Source organism: Branchiostoma floridae, chromosome 6, assembly GCF_000003815.2.
Source record: "Branchiostoma floridae strain S238N-H82 chromosome 6, Bfl_VNyyK, whole genome shotgun sequence".
Lineage (NCBI taxonomy): Eukaryota > Metazoa > Chordata > Leptocardii > Amphioxiformes > Branchiostomatidae > Branchiostoma > Branchiostoma floridae.
Window position 1 is genome coordinate 19384630 of NC_049984.1, and position 15493 is coordinate 19400122.

Sequence of the window (15493 nt, forward strand, 5' to 3'; positions counted from 1 at the left end):
GTGAGTAACGTGTATTTCCTTTGATTACAGACCAGGTAAGACACCATACAGGCGAGTAACGTGTATTTCCTTCAACCACAGACCAGGTAAGACACCGTACGGGTGAGTAAGTCGTATTTCCTTAGCCTATAGCCCAGTTAGGGCATTATACAGGTAAGTAAGTTGCTTTACTCACCGGTTTAATACCTACTCACCTGTATGCTGTCTTACCTGGTCTGTAATCAAAGGAAATACACGTTACTCACACGCACGGCGTCATACCTGGTCTGTTATAAAAAGGAAACACACCTTACTTGCCTGTATGGTGTCTTACCTGGCCTGTGTCAAAGGAAATACACGTTACTCACCTGTATGGTGTCTTACCTGGTCTGTAATCAAAGGAAATACACGTTACTCACCTGTACGATGTCTAACCTAGTCTGTAGTCAAGGAAACACACCTTACTCACCTGTACGGTGTCTTACCTGGTCTTTACTGAAAGGAAATACACGTTACTTACCTGTACGGTGTCTTACCTAGTCTGTTATAAAAGGAAACACACCTTACTCACCTGTACGGTGTCTTACCTTGTGTGTACTGAAAGGAAATACACGTTACTTTCCTGTACGGTGTCTTACCTAGTCTGTTATAAAAGGAAACACACCTTACTCACCTGTACGGTGTCTTACCTGGTCTGTACTGAAAGGAAATACACGTTACTCACCTGTACGGTGTCTTACCTAGACTGTTATAAAAGGAAACACACCTTACTCACCTGTACGGTGTCTTACCTAGTCTGTTATAAAAGGAAACACACCTTACTCACCTGTACGGTGTCTTACCTGGTCTGTAATCCAAGGAAATACACGTTACTCACCTGTACGGTGTCTTACCTAGTCTGTAATCAAAGAAAATACACGTTACTTACCTGTACGGTGTCTTACCTAGTCTGTAGTCAAGGAAACACACCTTACTCACCTGTACGGTGTCTTACCTGGTCTGTAATCAAAGGAAATGCACGTTACTCACCTGTACGGCGTCTTACCTAGTCTGTAGTCAAGGAAACACACCTTACTCACATGTACGGTGTTTTACCTGGTCTGCTATAAAAGGAAACACACCTTACTTACCTGTACGGCGTCTTACCTGGCCTGTTATAAAAGGAAACACACTTTACTTACCTGTATTGTTGTCATTTATTAAGAAGAGAAAAAACAATTTGTTTGTAAATGTTAATAAAGGTACATTTTACAGTTGAAATTTTCTACGTAATAACTACTAGTAAATGTTATAAAACATTTCCTTTCTGTACTCAGAAGAGGAGCCCGCTCGTGCCATGTTCCAACATTTTATTAGGCTATTAATAGCATGTGGTCACATTTTTCTGCACACAAATAATGCAATTAATATTGTTTATGAGTCAACTTCTTCCAATACTTTAGAAATATTTAGGAAGTGAAACGAAATACATTTTTGTATTTGAAATAAGTTTGTACACACTGTAACAGATACTCATCTAATCAAATCCTCATTGTAACAATGTTTCTGTGATAAATAAAGATAAGAAAAGTCCAGTTTGGTGAAGAGTTATTATTATAATGTAAATAGTATTGTTAATGATAAATAGCTATGATTTTCTAGTATTGGTTACCTGCCCCTAGTCAGGTTTATAACACTAATGTGTCTGAGCCTTTTGTACATTAATTGGGCACTGAGGTGAATCAATATCCATATTTGCACTAACTTCCTCAAACCTGGGTAATAATAGCACAAAAAAAGGACCACAATGTAAATATCAGTCAGATGATAGCACTATGAATTGAAAATCTTGTTCAGAATTCACTCTAAAATGGTTGTATGAGAAGCTATGCTACAACAGTCCCTCCCGCGATACTTATAGAACAGTCCCGCAAGGAGGTCACATGACTAGTGCCCGCCATTTTGAATTGCTATAGTTAATGTATGGTAGTATCGTCGCCGTACATTTTGACCAAAAACAGGGACTTAAAATGCTTGTAAAGCACGGAAACTCCGTACACATCAATGGGACACCATCTTGAACATGTTTGTGGCGGTAGGTTTAGGTGTCGTTGCGCGACGGCTGATATTTTTGTGGATATAGTGGGCATTCGCTAAAAAGACATTTTGCTGGGCGTTCGCTAAAAAGACCATCGAGAATCGAAAACTTTGATTTATGTCACTTCGGGTCAATGGATTGACTTGAAACTCAGGATTAATACATGGGAGCACAACGTGGACATATTCCAAGCAAAAAAAAATGAGATTCGTGCAGCGCGGACTTCTCTAGAGTCACGGGGCGTTTGTGGGCATTCGCTAAAAAGACCATGCGAGTCAAAACTGAGCACTTTGACGTTATTTCAATTAATCATGTTGGCAATATTAGTAAAATTTACTAGCACACTATCTAGAGTATAGCAAGACCATTATATAGAAGGATATTTATATATAGAAGAACACCTTCTCTATAATGATAATGTCCAATGGCTAGCGCTGACGTAGCCACCATGGCCAGTCTACATTCTGTGAGGTCTACATTCAGCCTCCAAACGTTTGTGCTATCAAAAGAAACCAGCTTTACAGGCACTCCTCATGGAGTGATGAGACTTTTCAAGAGCTTCTCCTGATGCTGTAATCCGCTCCGTGGAAGTAGTGATACAGCTGGTAAGTGGTCTTGGCATCCTTCACCGGATGTAGCGTCAGAGCTGACGTCACATGGGTGTTCCTCCACAGGAAGTCAGGGTCAAAAGGTCCAGATGTGACGCTGGACTGGCCTGAGTACGTGGGTTCGACTTGTGCCTCGTAGAACAATCGGGAATACTGTATAAGATAGGACATCAAATACAAATGGTTATACCCCCTTTCCACTAGGACGGCGCTCTCGCCGCGCTCTCTCTGCGACCTAAAATTTGACAGATCGCTCAATGAATTCTATAGAAAAGAAACGAATCCTTTTACACTTTTTGTGTTTTGTTGTCTTTTCAGTCACACTTTTACGTTTTGTATGATATACCCAGTGTGAAAACGAAGGTTACACATATCCTATCTAAGTCGCACTGAGAGCGCAGCACGATCATGGAAAGAGGACCTAAACCATTCTGAGTACATTTAAAACTTGACGTATTCATAATAGAAGTTTATGTGCAAGTTCATACCAGGAGGGTAATTGCAAGGTATAGACATAGGAAACATACAAGTACACAATGTACTGACAATGAACAGTGATTAACATCATTGTGAAAAGAGGCTACTCGAATACTAGTGTGGGCTATTTCTAAACAGGTTGGGTTCATAGTTCTACGGCGAATACATTCTGCGTAGGTCTGCTTTATATCACAATAGAAGCCAGTTAATTGCACAACGGAGTACCGCGTACTTCTGTTTATTGCACAGAATCCCCAAATCCCAAACCGGCGAGGTCCAACAAGATAACTTCGCATTGTTGCACCGCCCCGATAATTGCATGAAATACACTAGCAGATGGTTGTGTGCAATTCAACGGGTTCTACTGTACCAGCACATGTACTGTGTATGAGCAAGCAAAGCGGTCCAATAAGTATATATAGGCAGATATAACGGAACATGATGGCACGATGCATCAGAGGGAACCTTAATATCATAAGGCTGCCTATACTTGGCTTATGTCAACTAGTACCTTAGAGCTAAGTTATCTCAATCATCACAAGTAAAATTGCTGTAACCAAATAAAGTATTACGTATCAATATCAAAGGGGGAAGGGGGGAGATGATCTACGCAAGCCAGATCTAGTCTCGAGTTCTCTCACGAGATCGAGACTAAGTCATTCTCCGTGATCTTGAAAGATGTGCTGTCAGACTTCGAAAATTTGGAGGTATGTACCTTACCTTTAAAAACAGTCACTGTTGGAAGAAAATTAGTAGTAACTGTATACATACGTGACTGATGAAACTCTTCAACAACATCGAAGATTTCTACGCACTTTTGTAGTCTTTGTGCCGCAGATTTGGACGATGTAGTTGGCCAGGCACTTGCTCTGTCTCTCCGTGCTCTCGCGAGACTGCTTCTCACACGCCGCGAGAGTTGAGCAGATCTCTACAGCAAAACAATAATTTGCATAATCTTTCAAGAAAACAACAAACACAGATCCTATATTGTTAAATTAGTAGAATCTTATTATCCTATATTGTTTGATTAGTGGAATTTTAAGATACATTATGTATTCTTTCTTTTTTGTAGTTTATAGCTGACCATACAAAAGTAACTGTACTTTTTGTTGTGTCAAGAAAACTTGTTGGATAATTGTATGTGCTTAATATGTTCTTGCAAACGCGGATTGTTCTCTTTAATATTTCTTATGTCTATTTTGAAATGATGATGTAGCCATTTTTAACCCATCTTGTTCCGCCATACCCTCCAGTGTGGAGAATCCAAATAAATAAATGAATAAATAAATATCTCACTATTTTTGCATCCTGCAGAGGATGTCATTCATAGAATGTATTTGCTGTGGCCTTAATCAGAAGAGAGCTCAAAATCCAACACCTAATCCAGTACAAAATCCAACTTCCTGCACAGTAACAGGACATACATGTAGCTACTACGTGAGGAACCCTTGCTGTGAAAGCATGACATGATATAGTAATCTGCAATTCAATCCAGCAGATTACTTAGCCTCCATATCGCATAGCAGGCTCTCTGTGCCTCTTTTTCTTCTGTATTTGCTCATGATACACTTTTGCTGGCCGTTCCTTTTTAAACAGGCCCGTAGATCAAAAGAACCCCCCCCCCCCCCCCAAAAAAAAACTAAACTTTGAGAATGCACAGAGAGTCTTCTATTGAGGCTAAAGATTCCTGACATTTCAGTCGTGTTTTGGGCTCTAAAAGACACTCTACTGGGAGACAATATGACTAAGAATTTCGTCTTCATATCCTCAAGTCTTCAGCTAGAGTAAAGTATCGACTTCTTTTGTAAACTTCCATTGAAACCTCATGACCTCACCGGTCCCATAGCCTCACCTCAGCTTCACGAACTGAATATCCGGCAGCTGGACATTGGATATAACCAATGTTGTCTACGACAGCAAAATGACACATAATTTTGATAAGCCCTAGGACTATCAAGCCAATAGCGTGATCACATTTACAGATTAGAACGGAGGTAGACAGCCTTATGCAAACCGTTCCTCTAGTCGTTTTAATTCCGCTGTACAAAGAAATGAAGAGTCCCGAGCTATTTAATGGCAACGTGAAACGACACGAGGATCATGGTATGCCTACCACCACTCTATACCGTAAAGTTAACGATGATCACGCAGAAAAAGTATCCATATCTTTCCAGAGAAAGGCCTCTACCTGGTTACAGTTTTAATAAACAGCAATCTCTCTTCCCGTGTCACCTGATACTGTCAGAAGGGGCATCGCTCGTCATTTGTTCTGACACTTATTGCATGATCAGTAGACGCCTAGGTTGCCCTTAAATCGGTATTTTACGTGGCTGAGGTATTGAAGATCAATTTTTGATAAGAAAATAGCTTTTTCAGTCTATCATGTTTTCTAACGAAGGCATCACTCAATAAAAAAGTGATAATATATATCGACAAGCGCAAAACAACGTAATGCTTTCTTGTTATGAAAGTATCTGGGTCTGGAATATTTCTTATATGCTGGATGGGTTTGATATGGCAGCTAAGATGTGATTATGAGTGTATTTGTGCGATAAGATATGGATATACGTTAATTCTGGGATAAGATCGTCGGAAATTGAGCCGCCATAAGAAAGCGATATTACCTACGAAACAGTTTCTTTATCATAATACGGATCAAAACGACATAGGAGAATAAAGTTAGTAGATAAAATACTTTGGAAATAACTATGGCGATTTAGTTTCCGGTACACGATAAGTCTACGATTACTTACAATCGCATTCGCCGATAACAGCTCTTATTTCTATGCAGGGGATCGGAGCCAAATGTCAAGAAAGCAAAGAAGCAAAAATCTGTGTGGACTCACGTCGTCATATCAACATGATAAAAAAAATTCTAGATACTTCCAAGATCTACTCTCCAATCAGAGGTTAGTCTCCGGCTGTTTTTTAACGTTATTTAGGCATTTTTATCGGGATTTCTTGTACTGCTCCTTGATGTCTCGTGGCCGCAAAAAAGTACAAAATAGAAGGCCTGATAAAAAATGCCTAAAAACGTAAAACAAGCAGCCGGAACCTAACTTCTGCTTGGAGAGTACCCAGGATCACTCCGGCGGCCAGCCCCAGACCGCTATTACTGATGAATGGATCTGAAGCACTTACAAAGGCAGGACCATTGCCCGTGCAGTGCTCATGGACCCAGTCATGTATGTGATAACGTGCCCCTGACGTCCTATTTCCGCCGATACACTGCCCTTCCGCTCCATAAACTCACACAATAGGGAACCTACTGCTGAAGAATGGCTTCTCCTTGTGATGTTTATGGCTTAATGTGTCTGTTTGTCCCGGGGAGGGTTACAGATGGGCGGGGAAAGGTGGATGGTGACAACTTTGTATATCTACTAGCCTCTACCAGGCTCCCCGGGTCACCGGAAAAATAATAGAATGAATGAAGACCTTTATTGCACATTTTTGCCCTACTTGGCTAAGTACAGGTCACATGGAAACAATCGTATACATGTAAACAATGGGGACCAATCATACACATCTGTATACGCATATATACGTCTAATCTATTCTGGGACATTCGACTTCCTGTCGCTTTTTGGTAATTGTATAAATGTAGCTAGCTATATGGTTGGTTAGAGTTGGTTTATCAAAACTGTCAGGAATATAAATTTCTCTTTACTATTCAAGTATCTGAAGTGGGGATATTTTCTTAACACATAGTCAAATAGAAAAGACACCTTAGGAGTTGGTTGACCAAGGAGTACAGTTTACAGTGCCAATGTCTACTATTTTCCCAGCCGTCTGGGAAGCCTGATAGAGGCTAATAGCTACCAGCCTCTACCAGACTCCCCAAGCGTATCATTGATTGTATTTGTCCAATTTCTACTATTTGACCAGCGATTTGCGGAGCCTGGTAGAGGCAATATTTATACTACAGTATGTAGTGCTTTATGTCACGGAGATGCTAATCGAAACAATACATTTTCTTTCCCTACATGGTAGTCGAGCATATAATAATAATTATAATAACTTCGACTATTGCAATATCAGACAAAAAGATTCCATACCTCTTCCAACTGAGCCACAAGAAAGTTTATAAATTGTATTTATCCTTGCATTTATTGCTGTATTGAATATGTGGCGCGCAACACCAGCATTTCAGTTGAGGCTGGTGCTCCACGTTGTATTGCATTGTTACAATTTAAATGAAAGTCGAATTACATCAACTTTGTTTACCTTTGTTTAGGCCATGTTGATTTGATTATATGGATCAGCTGCGCATCAATTTTTGGCCGTTTCCAAAAATAAAGAAAAAATTTTTTAACCATGCTTTAAATCATACAAATCAGCTGCCAAATAGAACCAAATATGTATTGTGGATGAAAAAATATATATATATCGGAAAACATATACTGAAGGCAGCGTCAATTCCAAGGTTAGAGAGAAGATGTGAAAACAAAAAGTGAAGAATCTATTGTTGGGTATTCAATAATCTGTACTTGATCATTTGTTCAATCTGCCAGACCACTTAAGATTTCATAATGAAAACAACTTTTTTTGGCCAAACCCTTTTTTTTATTCGCACGCTCGCATCAGTTTTGAGGTTCCCAGAGGATGTTATACATACAATCAAATCAACGTGGCCTAGATAGAGCTAGATAATAATAAAAAAAACGTCTTCAACTTGTTTGAGGTATTTCCGTTTCATGTAGAAAGAAGCTGTGTATGTAGTCACCTTTGAAGGCGGGTGCGCTGAAGAGCGTTATACTGGAATCCAGGACGCTGGAAAACCCCATGTCCTCCACATCGCTGTCCGCACACCGTTCCCAGCCGGCCTCCCCCAGCAGAACCTCCCCCATGTGACCCACTATAATCTGCAGGTGAAATATCAACAAAATCATGTGAGAAATTATCTTGCATGGATGTATCCTGCTAAAAAATCATCTAAGAGAAATTTCTTTATTTCTTTATTTTTCTGTGACCGGAGGGTAACCTCCGGCGACAGACCTTTAGTTTTGTCAATGTAACGCGCGTTCGCATCTGTATCTGTATGTTCCCGTTGTCACATTCGTGTGTATTTTGGCAGGTCCTCTGCACTGAGTTGGACAATGATGCACGTTGTCTCTTTGTTTGGATTTATCACAGGGTGAAGGGGAGGGCATAACAGGTGCAAAATGCACCTTTGATGGCTGCCCTCCCGCACATAAACACGCAAACATGGCACAACGTAGACTATACAAAGATATATACAATTGTAGCATCATCATGACATTATCAAAATGTACATTATTAACTAGCATTAGGCATAATCATTGTACACTAGGGTGGGAGGGGGGGGTCGAATCCGTAGTCCGATGGCAGTTTTGCCTGCACGTAAAGTTTTACGGCGTGTCTACATGTTCCAAAATCCGTCGGATTCCCTACGAGTTCGTACGGAGGCGGTACCACTTGCGGATCCCAAAAGATATAGGAGTTGTCACATGAAAAGGCTTTGATCGGCCTTTGTCGGAAACTGTTGTAATATGTTTCAAGAATCGATGCAAATTCAGGATATCTATTTCTATATTTCCCCACTTCAATCCGCATTTCATTCCACAAATTGCTTTACTATGATATCTAAACAATGCGTTTGCAGAATTCAGCAGAAATATCCTTCTGTTGACCAGCAAAGTGCCAGTACGTGTACAAACCGTATACTCGTATTTTGCACTTTATACAGTCCTTATCAATATCTAATTAGCAGTATATATCGATTATACTAGTAACACCTGCACATCTGAAACTAGAGAATTGATCAAAGTTGTAATCTAACGATTTGATGACCGTGGTCAGTTCGCGTGAGGACACGATCCACAGCAGCTTTGTAATTAGAATGGCCATATCAAAGGCTTTGTAAGCTTGTGACTCGTCAACTTGTATCGTCAACTCTGTAATGATGTTATAACTTTCCATGTACGACAAAGTGCCATTCGTGAAGGCTGTGCTGTTCTGTGTTTCTTGAATGTTTGATGATTAGCGGTGTACTTAAAAGGCGCGGGTTATTACTGTCGTAACAACCGTTATTTTCTCTGGGGAGTGATTCAAACATTAAAGATTGAACCATATGGTGTCCTGCGTTCCATCACAACTGTCCCGGAGTTTTTCCAACATATAGCTGTGATACAAAACTGTTCCCAAGTTTTTAACCTTTTTTTGTCCATTCGTTTAAGGAATGCATTACTAGTTTCTAAGCAAATTCGTGGCAAAATTCCCTGTAAAATAACATCCTAATAACATACCTCTCACTATAGTACTATCAACTTCACTAGCTACTGTAGTATTCTATGGTTATTTGGCTTAAAAGGGGATTGTGGCTATTTATCTTTTTGAGATATGATCACTGATATTTACTATTACATTGTATGATGAAAAATCGAATAACTTAGCAAGTTGTGTTTGTTGTTGAATGTGATATCAAGGATACTCGCCACACACAGGAGACCGTTTTTTTCCTTAACAGCAGTGCCCTACAAACATTCATCGTGTTAAACATCCTTTATAAATACAGCCAGGCCATAGGATAAAAGGCGAATATACTAAAACACACCAACATCAGCAAATGTACAATTTAATGCATGTATACCATAACTCCGTCGCCATGCCGATGCATTTTCGTTGCCTCACTTTTTTTTAGTTCGCTCGATCTTTATAAATCGCTAAAGAATGCACTCAGATTACTTTATAAGGTCTGTTATATCATTTTATAAATTTGCCATTGCTGAAACACTGTGGAGAAGAAGAATGTCTGTATTCATAGATGGCGGAGGCTTATACCAGTTACTGCCCACTTGTCATGTTGGCTTTATTTGATGGTTTGTATCTCCTGAGGGATTACCTACAAATGGCGACCCCGTTCTTCTCGTTAAAAATGAGGGCAGTGAACTCTGGCAGTATTCGGTGTGTCTCTGTGAACAGCGGGGGCGAAGGATGGTAGGGTGCACATTCTCTTTTGTTTGCTGATTGCAACATAGGCCATGTTGATTTAATAATATGGATGACGTCCGCGCGCGCATCAATTTTTTGACCATGTCCATACCCTAGATCGTGCAGAGCAGCTTCAAAATAAGCAAATATATGCCGTGGATAAGTTTGGGGAAACGTATACTAATTTCAAAGAACCACAGAAGATATGAAAGAACAAAAATGAAGAATTTCATGTTCGGTATACTATATTCTGTGTGTTCAGTCATTTGTTCAACCTTCCTGACCACTTAGATTTCATAATGAAGGCAACTTTTTTGTCAATTTTTTTATTCGCACGCTCGCATCAGTTTTTGGATTCCCAGAGGATGTCATCCACATAACCAAATCAATATCGATATGAAAGTATTCTTATTTCTATGAGAATAACACAGGAATGATAGTTGTTAATTAACTGTATAGCTAGCTATCGATGCGCTTCGAATGACTTATTACAGATGTGGAATCAACGTTACTCCAAACGTTTGTCCGGGAGCGTCTTTAGATGAGATAGTCCCTGACAAATGTCAGCACATCTGACCGTCTTTACTCATCTCTTCCTCCGCCAATCATAGCCTCTTCCCTCGGGCCTCGTTTGGTTTGCAGCTTCTAAATGACGTTTTCTGTCCCAGCTGAAAAATCGGCTATGACTACGCTGAATTACTTCAATACAAATTTTGAGGTACGAACTAGGAGTAGGAAGAACAAAGGGGTAGGAGCCATTGGAACATTCAAAGATTTTTCCTTGTTCGTCCCCATGTAACGTTAGTTCACCTTTATCCGCGGGGTATCCTATATCCGTTGAAAATAAAATCAGGGTATTTAGGGATTTCAATGGACGATGGCTTAACAATATTTTGAAAAGGTTTAAGTTTGAAACCACTTTCTGTCCACTTATTATCCCTAGATACACTGTTTTTATCTACAGCGGATATAGAATACCCCGCGGATAAAGGTGAACTAACGTTATATTATAACCTGACGTTTCGAATCGGTTCTGTGTGGTCTGTTTCCTCCTTGTCGTATTGAGAGGTTAACAAAAGCCTATCATTCGAATTAGAGGAAGTTGTTTTAATCTACAATGTACGCGATGATCCCCTTTTACTAACTACACAATCTTAAAGTGGTATCTCACTGCACTTGGGGCACCGGTGCGGCACTGCGGGGTTCTAAAGATTACTCAACGAATTTCCGTGATAAAGAATGAATTTTCTTACATTTTGTGTATTTTGTTGTCTTCTAAGTCATACTTATACGTATTACGCAATATCTAAATTATTTTTTAAAAATGGCGAAAATAACACGACAGTGCCGCAGTGAACGAACCCCGCAGTGCCGCACAAGTGCCTCTCACAGTGAGATACCACCTTTACATGTGAGTCGGTTTCATACCCCCTATTGAGAGTTTAACTAGCCGTGTCAGCGGCTTTAACAGACGGAGTGCCGACACATCTATCTATATAACACCGAGCCGTATAATGCTCTTATCCTGCTCGGATCCCCGGCTGTGCCTTAAGTGAGATAGATCGTGCGCTAACTCTTCCGAGATGGAGAGATAAAAGTGCCAGGATGCGCTGAAGAAGTTGTGATGACTAGAGTTTAGGAGAAGAAACATTAAGGCGCACTCCTACCGCACTTGTGTCAATTTTGCGTCGCTGCGAGGTTCATTTACTGCGTCACTGTTTTGTTATTTTCTCCGATTTTGGATCTCCGAAGTTAGATATTGCGCAATACGTAAAAGTATGACTTTGAAGACGACAACATACACAAAAAGAAAGATAATTCGTTCTTTATTTCTGAAATTCGTTGAGTATCTTTCGAACCCCGCAGTGACGCAAGCTTGACACAAGTGCGGTGGGAGCGCACCGTAAGGTAGCTATAGGTTCACACGTGCGTATATATTCAAGTCCGTATGAGGTCCGTATTAGGTCCGTATGGAAGTCTTAGCCTCTACCAGGCTCCACAGGTTGCTGGAAAAACTAATAGAAATTGGACAAATAGACAGATAACATGCCAGACAGGTTAGCTGGGTCGCAAACCATACTCCTCGGCCAGCTTTGTCCTCTGACATGTTCTACATCTATATTTGTCCAATTTCTACTATTTTTACAGTGACCTGTGGAGGTTGGTAGAGGCTAGGATTTTCATACGAACGTCATACAGACTTGAGTATATACGCACAGTCACATCATGAAATTGTACGCTCGCCCATGCCTACATGATTGGCGTTGGTCTGTAATACTTTAGGACATAAAGTCTTAATGTGTGCTAGATGTGAGCGATCCCAGCACGCCTCGCGAGGGACACGCAATAAAAGCTTCTTTTTTTTTAATCCGCAGAGCCGCCCTGCATTGCAGTGGATCACGTCACATGTTCGGTATTTGGAATTTATCGCTCTTCATTACTTAGGCTACTGACTCAGAAGATGCTTGCGGGACACACACTCTCCCTCACTCCCTCACTCCCTCAATCACTCACACACACACACGCACACACACACACACACACACACACACACTCTAACTCATTCATTCATCACTCACTCACCTTCTCTCTCTCACTCACTCGCTCCCTTACTCTCTCATTCACTCACTCTCGTTCACTCACTCGCTCGTTCACTCACTCTCTCAATCGTTCACCCGCCCACTCACTCACTCACTCACTCACTCACTCACTCACTCACTCACTCACTCACTCACTCACTCACTCACTCACTCACTCACTCACTCACTCACCCACTCACTCACTCACTCACTCACCCACTCACTCACCCACTCACTCACACACTCTCTCACTCACTCACTCACACACTCTTTCACTCGTTCGCTCACTCACTCACTCACCCATTCACGACAACCCTGTCCATATTCCTAGGAGGCTTTCGTGGTTTGATTAAGTCAAGCGAAAAATCGCGGGGAAAATTGCCCACTCAGTATGAGGGTATTGAACACTGGAGGTTACGGCCTGGGAGAACAGATTGTCCCCTATATCGGACCCGGCATCTCCATTCAGCGGCAAACCTGCCCGCCCCGCCCCTCCGCACGCATGGCGCTCCCGTCACAAACTCAAGTACTTCAACCACGAACGAGGTCGTTGTCAACACTGCCATAAATAGAGCCTCGGGTCGTCCTTGGGTTGATATGTCAGCTACGGAACATCCGACATGTTGTCGGCACTGTTATCATGGCTTGAATGGAAGTGGAACCATGATGGATATTTGTGGGCGCCTCTCGTGATGACAGCACACGCTAACACCGCTCATTAATAAACACTGACTCCACGTTATTATAGAGAACAGTAAAGAAAGCTCAACAATTGCCAGGCCCCGGAGAAACTACAAATCTGCCGACATCTGGCGCGTGCAGTTAGTTCAAGTTAGATGGGCCATACATCAGACGAGCTTGCCAAGGCAATAATAACATACCAATGCTTTCCAGCTTAATTGCTTTCTGTTTGCCGCAAGATAGCTACAGTCTTACCCATGCATCACCCAATGACTGAAATGTCTTTCAATCTGGATCCCTTCTGGATGGATTCCAGAGTGAAATTTTCAAGATGCTTTAGGAGAGGGGGCGTTCTCATTATTGGTAGATTATAGTTTCATTAGGATTGACTTATGGGCTTACCTCCTCTCGTTTGTCTTTCTGTCTAAGGAAAGTGACCACTTCATCGGTTTTGACGTACGTCTGGTCTCTGGCCAGCGCGAACCAGTCGAAATCGAACCACTGCCGCTCGCACAGATACTTCAGCATCTGTGTTTCATCTGTACCGTTTAGACCAACGATAGGATAGTGGAGAGTTTCTAGGCTCGTCTTTCTGGAAACGTCGACAAAGAATTCCACCTGCACGTCGTCCGTCTTGGACGCCCATGTGTTCTGTATCGCAGACACGGAAGTGCGCAGGTGTCTAGTGGTCGTCTGAACGGCGACGTAGAGTGGACGTCTAACCTTAACTTCCGTGGCCCTTAATCTCTGAAGCTCACTGCTGTTGTACGGTTTTAGGACTCTGTTCTGGTCTCCAGTGGAAAATGTTCTAGAGAAGGCAAGCTGTAGGCAGATCGTCACGAGGAAGGCGACGCCTAACGTCAACAAACGGCGGCCTACGCGGCCTGAGGGCCGTTTGCGCCCGGCCCAAAATGACACGTCTTGTCCGCGACGTTGCATCTTCTTCAATAGATGGCGTACAGTTAAATCCCTACTGTAGTACGTATCTCAAGGTGTGAAAACGACGCAATGACACACAGACAGGCTTGCAGGGTTGTTCGTGCGCTGACACGATCTCTCTCAGAATGCACCTGTCAGTCAGCGTAATGCTCCAGTCAGCAAGTTGCCAGATTCCTCACGCAGGGACAAGGCTGATATCAGCACCCGCCAATTCTGCGGTATGTCCCGTCCGATTCGTTCACATGACCCGAACTGACGGTCAATGCGCCATGAGGTTGTGTGCGTACTACCTTGTCACGTAAGGTTTGCGTCATCTGGAGACCACCACGGTTCACTGTGGCTGCGGCCTTCCTCACACACTCACGTACTGCGGGTCTGCCTTTACTGGCGCAGTACTAGTGGTGGCGCGGTTTGGCTGTAGTCCTCACACACTCCAGTACTGCCTCTAATGGTGCAGTACTAGTGGTGGCGTGGCTTGGCTATGGTCCTCCTCACACACTCCCGTACTGCGGGGTTGCCTCTACTGGCGCAGTACTAGTGGTGGCGCGGCCTGACTATGGTTCTCCTCACACACTCCCTTACTGCGGGTCTGCCTCTACTGGCGCAGTACTAGTGGTGGCGTGGTTTGGCCGTGGTCCTCCTCACACACTCCCGTACTGCGGGTCTGCCTCTACTGGCGCAGTACTAGTGGCTATGGTCCTCCTCACACACTCCCGTACTGCAGGTCTTCCTCCTCACACACTCCCGTACTGCGGGTCTGCCTCTACCGGCACAGTGGTATCTCGGCCTGGGTATGACGGGTGATGATGGACAGACTCTGACAGACTGACGCACTCAAACCCCAGCAGCCCTGCACTCCCAGGTCCTCCCAGGCACTCCCGCCACACTGAGGGACGTAATCCAACGCCGCATCTCTGCTCTGGGACGGGCACTAATATCGTGCCGACAGTACAAACTCAGCCGGGGCTCATCTCATCAGCTGCCGTCTGCACCTAACGCCGCCCCGGGGAGCACGACTGACCCTTGACTCCAACGGTTTATGAAATTACTCAATTTGTGTTCTGGCCCGGCGCCAGGAATGTATCGGGAGTACCGCGACGCGGGGGACTCTGCGATAGCTCACAATCATATTAATATCGACAACTCGGAGACTTATCCTTTTAGAACATCTGCCGTCTTTGTACACAATCCTCTATTCATAT

The 15493-nt window shown here is 42.7% G+C and overlaps 1 protein-coding gene across 1 annotated transcript; it reads right to left on the reverse strand.

Moving 5' to 3' along the window:
- Positions 1-2607: 2607 nt before the first annotated feature.
- Positions 2608-14699, reverse strand: LOC118418178. The gene is made up of 4 exons (XM_035824016.1): positions 13755-14699; positions 7865-8003; positions 3957-4069; positions 2608-2817 (listed from the first exon to the last, which is right to left on the reverse strand). Exons 1-4 carry the CDS (start codon positions 14289-14291, stop codon positions 2608-2610), a joined length of 999 nt encoding a protein of 332 aa, XP_035679909.1. The 5' UTR covers positions 14292-14699.
- Positions 14700-15493: the final 794 nt, after the last annotated feature.

Coding starts and splice junctions, on each gene's coding strand:
- LOC118418178 (XM_035824016.1), bottom strand. CDS start 14,291: ATGCAACGTCGCGGACAAGACGTGTCATTTTGGGCCGGGCGCAAACGG. Junction 8,004..13,754: donor AGAAAGACAAACGAGAGGAG/GTAAGCCCATAA, acceptor TTTCACCTGCAG/ATTATAGTGGGTCACATGGG. Junction 2,818..3,956: donor GCGGCACAAAGACTACAAAA/GTGCGTAGAAAT, acceptor TATCTTATACAG/TATTCCCGATTGTTCTACGA.